The 14,355-nt window shown below is 36.2% G+C and overlaps 1 protein-coding gene across 3 annotated transcripts in view; it reads right to left on the reverse strand.

Annotated features, from left to right (window-relative positions):
• LOC126829729 (transcription initiation factor TFIID subunit 1) overlaps positions 1-14,106 on the reverse strand; it is a 51,307-nt gene extending 37,201 nt beyond the window's left edge. For all 3 annotated transcript variants that reach the window (XM_056102781.1, XM_056102783.1, XM_056102780.1), the window contains exons 1-16: positions 13,875-14,106; positions 12,674-12,827; positions 12,203-12,314; positions 11,162-11,281; positions 10,039-10,295; positions 8,207-8,572; positions 6,643-6,825; positions 5,502-5,742; positions 5,093-5,173; positions 4,310-4,410; positions 3,139-3,261; positions 2,783-2,854; positions 2,289-2,402; positions 1,589-1,762; positions 773-946; positions 40-230 (exon numbers count right to left, since the gene is read on the reverse strand). In XM_056102781.1, coding sequence (XP_055958756.1) covers positions 40-230; positions 773-946; positions 1,589-1,762; positions 2,289-2,402; positions 2,783-2,854; positions 3,139-3,261; positions 4,310-4,410; positions 5,093-5,173; positions 5,502-5,742; positions 6,643-6,825; positions 8,207-8,572; positions 10,039-10,295; positions 11,162-11,281; positions 12,203-12,314; positions 12,674-12,820 — 2,456 coding nt within the window. In that variant the 5' untranslated portion in view covers positions 12,821-12,827; positions 13,875-14,106. The remainder of the gene's footprint in view (positions 1-39; positions 231-772; positions 947-1,588; positions 1,763-2,288; positions 2,403-2,782; positions 2,855-3,138; positions 3,262-4,309; positions 4,411-5,092; positions 5,174-5,501; positions 5,743-6,642; positions 6,826-8,206; positions 8,573-10,038; positions 10,296-11,161; positions 11,282-12,202; positions 12,315-12,673; positions 12,828-13,874) is intronic.
• Between the last annotated feature and the right edge of the window lie 249 nt (positions 14,107-14,355).

Consider the following 14,355-nt stretch of genomic DNA (forward strand, 5'->3'; position numbering starts at 1 on the left):
CCCAATCCACAGGTAATTTTACATGGACCTTATACTTACTTTTGTCTGTTTCTGATGACTAGAAAATCTGTAGAAGGAAAGTTATGTTCATATATCGGAGCGCGGAACATGTTATTTTCAAGTGCCTGTATACATACACCTGGCTGTATGGCTCCAAGGAACGGGGATGTATGAGCATACGCTAGTTCTCCATATGGAAACTGAGGAGGATTGGAATCTTTACCAGGTTTCTGAAAGAGAACATTACTGTCAATAAATATATAAAGAGAGAGAGAGAGAGAGAGAGAGAGACAGAGAGACAGAGAGAGAATTAAGTATGGTACAATTTAAAATAACTGGCTTCCACCTAGGCAGTGTTAGGAACAAAAACTGAAAATTGATGTGGACTTAATTAAATCAAGAGTTATCTTAAACAAAATCACAGAATCATTATCAGCTCCATGTGCATCACACTACTCACAAATGATAACCAGGCTTAAGTTAAGAATTTACTCAAAATTATTCACCATATTCTAACTAAAACACAGCCCTTTATAAAGCTTATGCTGTTTTAATGTATCAAATACATAAATAAGAAACTATTTGCAAATTTTGGTGTTTCTTGATCAAAGATATTTCTCATAAACAGTGATTGAAAGTTGACGAAATTCATAATTTAAGTCTAAGAATGCTTTGTGAAACCGGGGCCTGGATTCTAACACAGGGTTATTGTCGTAGTGAGTGGCATAACTCAACCAAAAGATTAATGTTTAGATTTAAAATATGGTATTACCCTTTTGTAGTAGTTCTTTATCTTGGTTGCCATGCCAACTTGCATCATCAATGGTGGATACTCTTCAGAAAATTCACAGAGAATGATTTCCCCATCCATAGCCGTAAGATCTTGAGGTGTTCTCATAAAGAACATTTCACCACCACCATACGCTAATCTCTCCTGTTCTCTCATCTATAAATAGAATGGGGTTTAATGTTTAAATAAATCTGAGACTAAAATATGGTAATGTTTATTGATATGGTTATGTGTGCAATGCGAGATAGGAAATGAAATGGGGTTTAACATCTACTTGTCTGTTAGTCCCGAAATAACCTAGTTTGAGTAAAGTGGACGTTAAACCCCATTTCTCTCTCTCTCCTTACTTTTCTGCTTTACTGGAATAATAAAGTTGGACAATTTTGCATTTCTGCTTATTCTCTTATTTTATTTCTAATTGTCATGGATATTTTTATGTGGTGCACGTCAATGTGTACATTTTGGGACATTAGTTTATCGTACAATCCGAAGATCTTGTTGCTTATTAGCCCTGAAGGCACCACCCAAGACAAATGAAGACAAATATAAGAGAGAGAGACAGAGACAGACAGACAGACAGAGAGGTTTAACATCCACTCGACACAAACTAGGTCATTACGGGACTAACATTTGGTTTAATTTTATTTCAATAATTCGCTTATGTGTAGGGTCATTAGCAGGTGAAGGAAACCGGAGAACCCATGGCAAAATCACAAGGTTGAATAGGCAACCTTACTCTTTGTCAAAACAAGAAGAGAATGCAAGCAGTGATTAGAAAATTGAAGTTGTATGTTTTACCTTTGCTTTGCGTTTAATTTGTTTAAGTAGAGGTAGTACTGGTCGTATGCCACCTTCAGCCATTGCACCATGGGAATATTTCTTCAAATGTAGACGATGGAATTGACGTAGTTTAACTGCACTCATATGCGTAGGGAAATATGGCTGCCTCAGTTCTACCGCTGGTGTTGAATGCTAAAAAACAAAAACATTATTACTACACAACAGATTTTACAATATAATAATTGAATGACATTTAGTAATTGAACACATTAAGAATGTATACTATATCGAGTAGAACAGTTCTAGATGAGAGGTGCTATATAAATTCATTATTATTATATGATCATGTTTGAAAATTGTGCCATATAATATGTTTTAATTGTTTTGATATATTTTTTAAAAAATAAGAAAAGGAGAGATTTCTGTTCAACTACAGACATAAAGTAAAAGGCTTGTAGTGTTGCTAATTTAAACAAGTTATAATAAAAGAAATAAAATTTAACATCCTTATTTTCTACTCTAACCGTGCTAATGAAGTCGGGCATATTTTATCAAGTGTGCTATTAGGGAAATTTTGCCTGGACAGCAGCTACGACACACTCTTATATTAAATTTAACTCTCAAGGGTACATCTACGTGAATGCAAACTTGGTTTTTTGTCCCTCCAAATGAGCAGACACTAGGCCCTAGTATATAATATAAGACAGTATATAATTACCTGTATTAGAACACCACCAATATTCGAACGTAAAGCATTGTCCATTATTTTAGGATTATAATATTCATCATTAGATAGATTGAACGGATCTTTAGTCTGAACAGATAACTCATCCTGTAAATAAACAGTAGTACTTTATATAAAACATGTTTCTAGAATACTGGTAGCTAGAATGGTGTTTCTCTTCACATGTATCATAGATAATGTTTGAAGATTTGGCTAAATATTTTTTTAACCGTTTGACCACAGAGTGAGCACCTACATTGGATTCTAGTGACATCTGGAATCTGGATGTAAAAAATTGAAAAAAACTGGTTTATCTATAGAAGCTAACTGCCATGGTTTCACTTAACGTCCAGTGTTTGGACATAAATAAGAGAATACTTGTATTGCGGTCACAGTTCCTGTTTGGATGTTAAATGTATATGCGTAAACAATTAAGAGAAGGCCACAATCCCAGCAACTTAATTTTACCAAATATTTACGACACTTACCTCATCTTTATCTTCATCTTCTTCTTTTATGATTCCTGCTTTACCCAGCAATATCTTAGACTTCTTTAATTCCTGATATCAAACAATAATATTATACATATAATTCCTGCTTTACCAAGCAATATCTTAGATTCTGATGTCAGAAATCAATAATATATTTAATTGCACAGTCTTAGACAGTTTGATCTAAAGATGTCCACATTACAAAACAAATCACTAAGGCATATCAAATCTAATGAAAGCATCACATTCTTTCCATACCCAAATTAAAGAGTTTGTATCCTTTTAAGAAGTCATTTTTCAATTTCATATTTAAATTATATAAATTTTGCCATTGCAATAAAAAAAAAACTAACCTTTTCTTTTTTAGCGGGTTCATCAGGTTGATTAGGATCTCTGTCTTCAGGTATTGACAATATAATATTTTCATCGTTAGGATCCAATGTTAATACAGGTGGACTCTGTATACGATCCATATTCTATAATAATTAATACAGTAACATTAATACAGGAGAACTAGGAAATGAAATGGGGTTTAACGTCCTACTTCTGCTGACTGAGCAAATGAAGACAGACATTCAGTGAACAGTGTGCTATGAGGGAAATCTTGCCCAAGCAGCAGCACTACAACCTACTCTTATTTTGAATTCCAACTATCAAGGGTTCTTTTACGTGCATGCCAACATGTGCACAGGGCCATGATTTTCAAGCCACCATCCCACACAATTGACATGAGGGGACCATACCGAAAATTCCTGATCAACTTTCTCGGCCAACACCAGGATCAAACACAGGATCTCCTGGTTAACGAGCCAACGTCTTACTCACTAACTCACAGTGTGTCCCTGTGGATTAGGCATACAATCTATATTATAACAATTACATGTATTTAAATGAAATGAAATGAAATGGGGTTTAATGTCCTACTCCAACTAGACTAATGACGACAGGCATACGCGGTGCAGTGTGCTATGAGGGAAATTTTGCCTGGACAGCAGAATTCCCCCCTACTCTTATTTCGAATTCCAATTGTCAAGGGTTCTTTTACGAGCACAAAAATGTGTACATAGGACCTCAGTTTTTCGTCCAATCCGAACGATTATACTTTGTCCCTTTTTAATATATACTGACACAATATTGAGATTAACCCCAATTCAACACATGGTAAAGAAAAGCGACTAGTCGATGGGATAGAGACAAACCCTAGAAGCTCCATGTATGTACTTGTTGCTATAGGTGTAAAGAACCGTGACATAACACACTTCATGGCATATGTCTGTCCTCATTAGCTGGGGTGGTACTGAACAGTAGGACCTTAAACCATGGATGCGACTTCGCCCATATATGGCGGACATGTCCTAGATTAATTTCCAAACGTCCAACCAGGAATATGCCCAATCGGACATCAAGATATGGTGAATAATATTCAAATTTCAAAATTATCTGACTGTAATAATAAGCTTTAAGTGTAATCCCCACTCCAACCCTTTGTAATACTATCCCACCACCCACTACTATAGCTCTTACCTCTGGGTCCCAGATAATGTTATCTTCCCAATTCCCATAAACTAAATCTTCATTTTCAATAGGAAATATAGAATACCATGTTTCTGCTTTAGTATCGATTTCTGTAATATAAAAAAATTCTATTAAACTTCTTCGTCATATTTGTCAAAACATGTACCTTCAACCATCACATGTTCAAAATGAAATTAAATGAACATTTAACTTAGGAAATGAAAAGAAATGGGGCTTAATAACGTCCCACTTTTCTCCATCGACTGGGCTAATGAAGACAGGTATATATATGCCCTGTTACATGTGCTATGAGGGAAATTTTGTCTGGACAGCAGCACAACTTTTATATTGAATTCCAATTGTGTCAATTCTAGGTGTTAACAAAATGAAATGTAATGGGGTTTAACATCCTACTGACTGACTGGGATAATAAAAGATCGGCATCCGCCAAATAAAGTGCAATGAGGGAAAGTTTGCCTACTTTTATATCAAATTCCAACTGCACGCCAATGTGTAAATTCTTTTACGTGCTCGCCTATGTGTACACAAAAGCTCAGTATTTTGTACCATCCAAACAACTATACATTGTTCTTTTTCAGACAAGTACTCTACCCGTCAACACCAGGATGGAACATTGGCTTCCAGGTTAGCTTGCCGACATCTTACTCACTGAACCACCTTGGCTCCTCTGGGGTTAATAAATTGCATACAAATTAGTAGGGGATTGAGGTCTAGCTAGACATAATAGCATTCCAATTCCCTTTAAATAATATTGAATGGAATAGCCCTTACCTTTTTGTCCAGGTAGGAACGATTTATGCATTGAACCAAGTGGACCAGCTTTTTGTATTAATCCTCCATTAGGATAACGATCTGTAACATACGACATGCGCTATGAGAGAAATTTTGCCCACTTTCAATGAATTCCAACCGTAAAATATTATGTTAGGTGAACAAGTGGACTATTTTGTTTTTGTCTTATCCAAACCTCTATCCTGCACCAATTTTGATAGAAAAACAGGCAAAACAAATTAAGTAAACTTCTGAGCCAACATTGATTTTCAACCAGGGATTTCCTTGTTAGTCAGTGCCATACTTACCGAGCAACTGTGCCCCCCCCCCCCCCCTTGATGTTTTAAAAAACCACATAGTAAAAATATATCTCGATCTGAAATCAAATTAACCCGAAAATAACACTTACTCAACTGTGAGAACTGTACTGCCGTTCTACTATTAGTACTGGGTATCCAACCAGCAGCCGCTGCCTTGGCTTTATGTGACTGTAAAACTCTTTGTTTCGCCTCCTCGCTATTCCATATAATATCATCTTCCCACTGAACCTGTGTTATCATGAGAAAAGCTTCATCAGGAAACTCCATCTGGGGTTTATCTGGATCTTCCTTTATCTCTTGCTTTATCTCTTCCTCATCTACTTCTTTTTTCTGTTTAAACAAAGAGAGAAATAGATATGGGGTTTAACATCCACTCAATATAAACTAGGTTATTTCAGGACTAACATAGTTCAATTCTATTTCAATAGGGAAGGAAACCGGAGCACTCTAAGAAATCCATAAAGGTGGGACATGCGACCCTACTCACTGTCACATACATGTTGGGAATCAAAACCACACAACTTGACTCAAGGACAGACCTTAAAATTTAAAGCACATGTCTTAGATCATTCGACCATCCAACACCCCACTCCCTCTCTAGTTGAAAAATGAAATAAGCTATGCATTATTACTAATAATAATAGAAATAGACGAAAAAATCTATTTGATATATCCTGGCAATTCCATTCATGATTTCACTTAACTCACACAAATAACTTTCTCAGAAAATACACTGAGATTGAACCTTGGACCACCTATTTAATGAGTCAGTGCCAGTTCACTTTGGGGGTGGGGGTAGATAGAAGGGGTCATGATTAGATGGTCCTGTCGCGTGATTTGGTAGTTATGGTGTAGATACACTAGAGACCATCAGTAACTTGTTTTCTCAGTAGAAAGTTGATGTTCTTGGGCATGAATTTTGGCCAACCACTCTTTGATGATTTGGTTGGACTGATCTCAGATAAGTTTGAGTTATGAATTAGTCTCAGGTAAGTCTGAGTTATGAATTAGTCTCAGGTAAGTTTGGGCTATGAATTAGTCTCAGGTAAGTTTGGGCTATGAATTAGTCTCACGTAAGTTTGGACTATGAATTAGTCTCAGGTAAGTTTGAGCTATGAATTAGTCCAGGTAAGCTTGAGTTATGAAATAGTCTCAGGTAAGTTTGAGGTATGAACAAGTCTCAGGTAAGTTTGAGGTATGAATTAGAAATAATCTTTAATTCTATCCTACCTCCTCTTTCAGTTTAAAACCATAGTCGAACCCTTCACCAGTTTCATCTACGTCCATTTTATCATACCAATATTGAGCTGGTCCGTATCGCCATGGCGCCAGATTGTATGACTGTTCACCATCCTTCCCCCCGTCTTGTTTATTTCTAGACGATATCGCTTCCGTAGCTTTCAACATTAATTCCTGAAAATGTAAATCAGAGTTCATTTATTTGTTTTATTTTTTGTCTCATCTACCAATTATAACATGAAACCAGGAAAGAAAACCCTGTATTTTTCATCATTAATTCCTGTAATAATAAGAAAATAGTTTGTTGATTTGTTTTATTCTCAGGATTTTTCTGAAATGAATGAAATGGGGTTTAACGCCCTACTGTTCTGTTTCGACTGGGATAATAAAGACAGGTAGATTTTTCTATTACGGCACCAAAAAGCATTTTCTGATTTTTTTCCCAAGATTTTCCTACTAAGGCACAAATGTCTATCTTTATATTCCACACAAATTGTTATCTTTGACCATATCTGTAAATGTAAGCAATGCTTTATTTATCTGTTTTATTATATTCATATTTATACAGTCTGCAAAACTTAGGATTTTCTACTATGCTATATTTGGCACCCAAAACCAGAAAATGTTGTAGCTAAAATGAGATGAAACGTCGCCAATGTATTTCTTTACTTTTTTACCCTGCAGAGAATTTGCAAAAATTTTATTTTGCCGAAACAGCTAGTATCACAGTGTTAACTTATACCATGGCTAATTTTCTAACACTGTATTATATATATATATATATACTAGAGTGTCAATAAATTTACTACATTCACCAACACTAAAACTCAGGTATCATGTAGTTTTGCTGTTTTATTGAGAGTTTCTATATTTAATGTTTAGTTTCAAACCATTGTTGGAAAACTGTTCAAACTTGTTGAGAATCATTGAAAATTATTGGGTTTCTACCGTTGTGTAGTTTAGATTAGTCTGTCTCGATTAGATAATGAGTGTTGGGTTTACAACTGTTTAATTTCACTAGCAGTGTTGAGTAATGAAAAAAGTGATATCCAAGTTGCTGCGCAATGCATATTTGAATAATTGTTACAATCTTTAGACTCTACTCCAATGAAAACCTTAATCAACATTCTTATTTACAAGATCGATCAAACAAAAACAAAAATAAATGGAAAGTGATGACCAGGATTTCAAGGGATGCAATCAAGGGAGAATGTTTTCTGACATCAAGCAAACCTTTAAAATCTTTTCTGTTGAAGCCCAATATTGCAAGAAATTAATGCACTAAAGATCTCTTAACATTACTATTAGCATAAAAGTAGAAATCTATACGTTGCAAGTAGCCATTCCAGATTTCTGTAATAAAGCTACTAGTCTCATTCTTATCCAAACTCATCAGGCTTAACTGAGATTGCGTGGCTGTTCCCTTCAGAACACAGTAGAAGTCTCAGGTGGACAGGAGTAATTCTGTTTGACCAGAGTCATTGCTTAAATAATTATGTGTGAACAGAAAGTCAGCTAAATAAAAAAATCAGTATTAATTCCTTGCATACATTACCTCATCGTCACTTTCACATTCTTCAGGTAAGGCTGGACGACCAAGATTTAACTTCAAGTCCCAATCGTCATCACACGTTTCTTCTATACCGCTATCAGGACTATGATGAGATTCCTTTCCACCTTCTTCATCCAGTGGCTCTTCCTTAATCTGAACATCACTGGTTGTCGTTTCTTGAACAACTTGATCAGTAGGAACTTCTGCTTCAACTTTAATAACAGCCTCCTCTTTCTTTTCTTCTTTTATTTTAACATCGTCTGGCGCTCCGTCGGTTTTAGTCTTCGCCTCATCTTCCTTTTTCTTCTTCTTTCTTTTATACAGGTGATGTACATGATGAGGTTTGAAGAGACGGGAAAATCGCAAAACCTGTTAAGAAATAAAAAACAAATCTGATCAGAAAAAATATTTTATGACATACTTGTTCTCTTGACCATATGTTAACAAAATATACTTTCTCTTTAGCTATGAAAATTCCAGACGGTTCGTTTTACCTAAATATCTGAATTTTCAAATTTTACAGTCCACTTAACACAAACTAGGTCATTTCGGGACTAACATAATATGATAGTTAAATTTTATTTCAATAATTCACTTGTGCATAGGTGTCTTATGTAGTGGGAGGACCCAGAGAAGACCCACATGGTTGGACAGACGACCCTACTCCTTGTCATGTTCCAGAGGGGAATGGTAACCATGCCACTTGATTCAATGACAGACCTTGTGACCATGCAACCCCCCAAACTTTGTGTCGGAAAAGTTTGTTTGTCTGCTTTCACCAAGGTTTATATTGATGACAATATCTCCAACAAGTATTAGACATTTCATAAAACACAATGAAAATAGACAAATCGATGCTAGACAAAATGATATACACAAGAAGAACTGAGCTTGTCTGTGACATTACTATTGTTGAAGCGAGTAAGAAGCTGGCTCGCTAACCTAGAGGTCCCGTGTTTGATTCCAGTGTTGGCCAAGAAATTTGCCCTGGATTTTTTGGCGTGGTTCCTCCTTGTCACTGGTGCATGACAGGGGACCTGGCAAGGGACAATATATAGTCATTAGGATGGAATGAAAAGCTGAGGTGCCGTATACACATTTGCATGCACGTAAAAGAACCCTTGACAAAATTTTCCTTGTAGCACATGGTATGATGTATGTACGTCTTCATTAGCCCAGTTGGTGAAGAACAGTAGGATATTAAACCCCTTTTTATTTCATCTCACTATTGTGGAAACAGACATTAAACAGCCTGTAGAGATTGAAGAATCGTGCCAAACAAACCCCAGATTGTGTCTGACAATATCTGTGACAGGTGCCTTCCTTTTTCAGACTTGCATGTGTACAATTTAATAAATAACTAGTGGTTGACCCGGGTATAGCCATGTATCGGAAGTACCATACTTGTATCTCCGAAATCAGAGGTGTTATTCCCCACTTCAAACTAACCCTATACGACAAATTTCAGCTTTGGGACAGCCCTAGTGTAGCCGCCAACCCTGAACAGAGAGAGAGAGAGAGAAATGGGGTTTAACGTCCACTCGACACAAACTAGGTCATTTCGGGACTAACATATGGTTTAATTTTATTTACATAATTCACTTGCGCGTAGGGGTCTTTAGCAGTGGGAGGAAACCGGAGGCCCCGGAGAAAACCCACGAGGTTGGACAGGCGACCCTACTCCTTGCCACGTACAACCGGGGATTCGAAACCACGCCAGTCGACTCAATGACAGACTTTATGATACAGCGCGCGCACGCTAACCATTCAGCCATCCAACCCCCCAACCCTGAACAGACAGACAAATGACAGTCATAAATATTAGTATAGATTACCTGATTTGGTCTGAATTCAGGAAAGAGTTTGGTGACATCTACAGACATCATTTCTGGTGGTAACATGTTAGCGAGTGGAGCGTTTTTAGACGGTGACCCGTCATCATTAGAAGATATGGGCGTTTTTTGTCCAGATGAATCCAGAGTATGAGAAGGTGTTAAACCATCTGTTGGACATTGATTGTGTAGCGGTAGCCATGCTGGAGGTGGCATCAGTTTCCTATCAGATGATTCGTCATCATAATCATCTTCATCCTCTGTAATAAAAATAGGAAATAAAATTTAATTTCTCCTGAACTCAATACTTCTGTTATTTTCTAATACATTCATTTTAGATCATAAGGTCTATCACTGCGTCGGGTGATGTGGTTTCTTCAATCCCACACTAGCTTGTGACATGGACTAGGGTCGCCTGTTCAACCTTGTGGGTTTCCTTCCACTGCTAAAGACCCATATCCGCAAGTGAACTGTTGAAATAAAATTACCCAATTTGTGTTGGGTTGACCCCCATTATCTCTCTTTCTAACCCTTTCTGTGACTTACTCATACAAATATCATTTATTTTTGCAGCCTAACAACATCATTCATGTATGATCTATTTTCTTTTGGTTACAATAAATATGAGTTACTAGGGTTGGGGTAGTCCAAGTCTTATTTTTGAGCTAACCTGTAAAATACTTTGGGGTGACTTGATTGAATGCTCAAGTATTGAATACCGGTTACTCTCAATTCCCACAATCAAGTGACAATCCAGTGAAAGAATGTATGCAATGACTGCATAAAAAAATATCTTAACCATAACAACTGAAACATTTGTTGTGTTTAATTATGACACGATTCGACTCACACCACCTCATTATAGGGACTGACAGAACTGTGATGGAACTGAAGTAGTATCATTCCATTACAAGTAGGTCAATTCTGTACGTTTTGTACGAACAATTTAAGGCTCAAACCTACACTCACTAATGCACAACAGAACATGTAGGTCTATCTGACATTTTGAACACAGCGTCTGTTCCAGGTTTGCATTTATTGATGCTCAATTTTGCCAATTCCATCCATTACTCATTGTCCTCTACTTTAAAATTCAATTTTGGATAATCATTTTGACATTTCTAACCTGCTTTATGCATGGAGAATCCTCCCATAGCTTCTCGAATCCTGATATCTTCAGCTGATTCTTCAACGCATTCAGTTATATCAGAAAAATCCACAGCTGTTGGTGACTTGGCATCATAATCTGAAATAACATAGCATAGTTTTAATAAAAAATCTCTAGTCGTTCGTGACTTTGCACAAAATCATGATATCTAATTTTTCACAGCTTAATCTGCACTAATTGATCATTTAACATCTAATTAAAATAAAAAAAACAAAAATATCAACAGTAGACAATAAATCTGCTTGAATTCAATAGAATTAAACCGGAGCCCTATTAAAACATTTTACCTTTAAACTTATGGATAGAGAGAGAAATGTGGTTTAACGTCCACTCGACACAAACTAGGTCATTTTGGGACTAACATATGGTTTATTTTTTTTTAAAAATAACTTGCTTGCGCATAGGGGTTTTTAGAAGTTGGAGGAAACTGGAGGACCTAAGAAAACCCACATGGTTGGACAGGCGACCCTACTCCTTGTAACATACAAGCCGGGAATTGAAACTACGCCATTTGACTCAATGACAGCCCTTATGATCCAACACTCACGCTTCAACCATCCGGCCACTTATGATGGCACTGGCTCGTTTATAATGATACAGAACGAAATTGAACGATATTAAGAGTGGTATGTCTATTACTATTAGATTTAACTTTCACAATATCGTAGTTTGCCAGGGATTCAAAATTCTATCAAACTACATGTAGAAGACTGTGCGATTATTGTATGATGTCAGTACTGGTGCAGGACAGAGGACCTGATAAGGAACAATGTTTAGTCATTCAGATGGGACGAAAAACCAATGCCACGTGTACACTTTGGCTTGCACATAAAAGAACTCTTGACAGTTGGAATTCGAAATAAGAGTAGGTCACAGTGCCACTGTCCAGACAAAATTTCCCTAATATTCCACTGTATGGAGTATGCCCGTCTTGATTATCCCAGTCGGTGCAGAATAGTAGGATGTTAAACCCCAGTACATTTCATTTCTGTATCATACCTGTGTCTTCAGACTGACTTTCAGAACCAGGCTGTGCTTCTTCAGTTATCTCCCTTACCATCGACTGTAAACCACCTAATGAGTTCAACGATCCCAGATGTCTCTTGGATTCCTGTAAATTTGATTGTGAACAATTTACTCACATATTCATCACAATGCATCGATATGAGTTGAGACCAATGATTGCATGTATATTTTAAAGACTTTAAAAATGAAGAAAAGCTTAAAAAATGAAATGAAATACATCTGACTTTAGAATTATAATAAATACTGTATTGTGCTGAATCTTTTTCTACAGATGCTGATGCTGATGGAAAACATCCAAGTAATGGATTCTGGGTCTATTTTAATATAATGTATTTATTCACATAACGTTTCTGTCCTCAGATTTTCATTATGTCCAGAATATGTTTTACAGAGTTACAGGGAAATGCTGCACTTTGATCTTTATCATAAAATAGTCGAACTTGCCTCATCCAGAAAATCTTCTTCCAATTCTCCCTTCTTATCAATATTACCAAACAAGAATCCAGTGAGAGATGAGACAGCCTGGTCTTGACTAGATGAGTGATGATCATCCGGATGATGATCCCCATCATGATCATCCAGACAATTCATCTTTAATCTAAATTATAAACATATATGAAAGTAATTTTTTATATTTTTTTGAAAATATCAAATTTCTCACATTTAGGCCTATATTCACGTTTTTACATAGAATCTACTCAGATTGATTACAGTATTCAAGTTCATTTAATTAAGAAAACAAAATCAAAATACCAACGCAAGATATTCTCCCGATTTGGATTCAATCAGATTAAAAACAGGCCCATCCTTTTAGAGATTTAACTTTTACAATATTGTATTTTGTAAGGGATAAATCATTCTCATGCACTATATTTGTATAGTCTAGTTCATTGAAATCGAGAGAGTTAGGGAGAGAAATGGAGTTTAATCTCCATTTGAGACAAACTTGGGACTAACAGTAACACAAAGTTCCTTTTTATTTCAATAATACACTTGCTAGTAGGAGAAAACCCACATCTGACATAAATTCATAATAATTTGACACTATTTTCAAGTAGAATTTTGAGATTCTGCCACGAACCCACGATCTTCGGGTTACGCAAATGGGAGGTACATGTACATAATGGCCGACAAATTTAAACATATTTTGTTTATGTTTTTGAATCGCAAAATTCTACTTGACAATAGTGTTGAATTGTTATAAATTTGTGTCAGATAGATGTAGATGTGGCGATAGATGATTCCTTTTTAGCAAACAAACATGAAACACAGTGAAAAATAGACAGTAAGGATTCTAAAACAGATATAGATTTAGTACAGAAGTGGGGGTAGAGCGGTATTTTCATATTGCAGCTTAATAGAGACGAATAGGAATGGCCAGAGGACAGCATCCGATCAGAGGCCCTTATAAAGGAACTATTCTTTGCCACCCTGTGACCTTACAACTTTTGCCCTCTTCACAATTGAATAAGTTCCAAGACCAAACTCTTAGAGTTTTCACAATTAAGGTATATTTTTCTACTGGGTAGCTTACTTTTATACTTAAAAATAGTATTTTTTCTTAACGACAACACCAAGATATAATAAAAATAATCATCATTATATTATATACAGCTTTTCTGAAACTTATAAAATGACAACAAACCTCAGAAATTAATCGTCAACAAAAATTGTCCTATTTACATTATTTAGGTCGCCTTATAGCTACGCCATGTGGTGTGGGCATTATGAACATTTCACACAATTAATTTGGGTGTTTTTGCTGAATAAATGAAAATTGGACATTCACAAAACAGAGAAATAGCATGGTTTATATACTGAAACGATTGCATATTGCCGAGCAATTCAGAAAATTGAGTGAAATCGCCGCCATTTGAAAAAGAGCTCCCTCTTTTGGAGTTATGCCCCTTTGCTAACAGCAGCCTACACAGATTGTGCCAACTGCACTGCTAAGTGCTAACAGGTCCGTACTCAAAGGTTTTCTTAAGTAAAATACTTAATATTCTCACTGAACTGAGCGTGTTACCCGAAATCGGTATTTAAAGGCTGTATTTTACATGGCCCTTACCTCTTCTATGCTAAAAACTTAACTGAACCTTAAATTATGGAAAGCCCACATTAGCCAA

Source organism: Patella vulgata, chromosome 8 (genome assembly GCF_932274485.2).
Source record: "Patella vulgata chromosome 8, xgPatVulg1.2, whole genome shotgun sequence".
Classification (NCBI taxonomy): Eukaryota; Metazoa; Mollusca; class Gastropoda; family Patellidae; genus Patella; species Patella vulgata.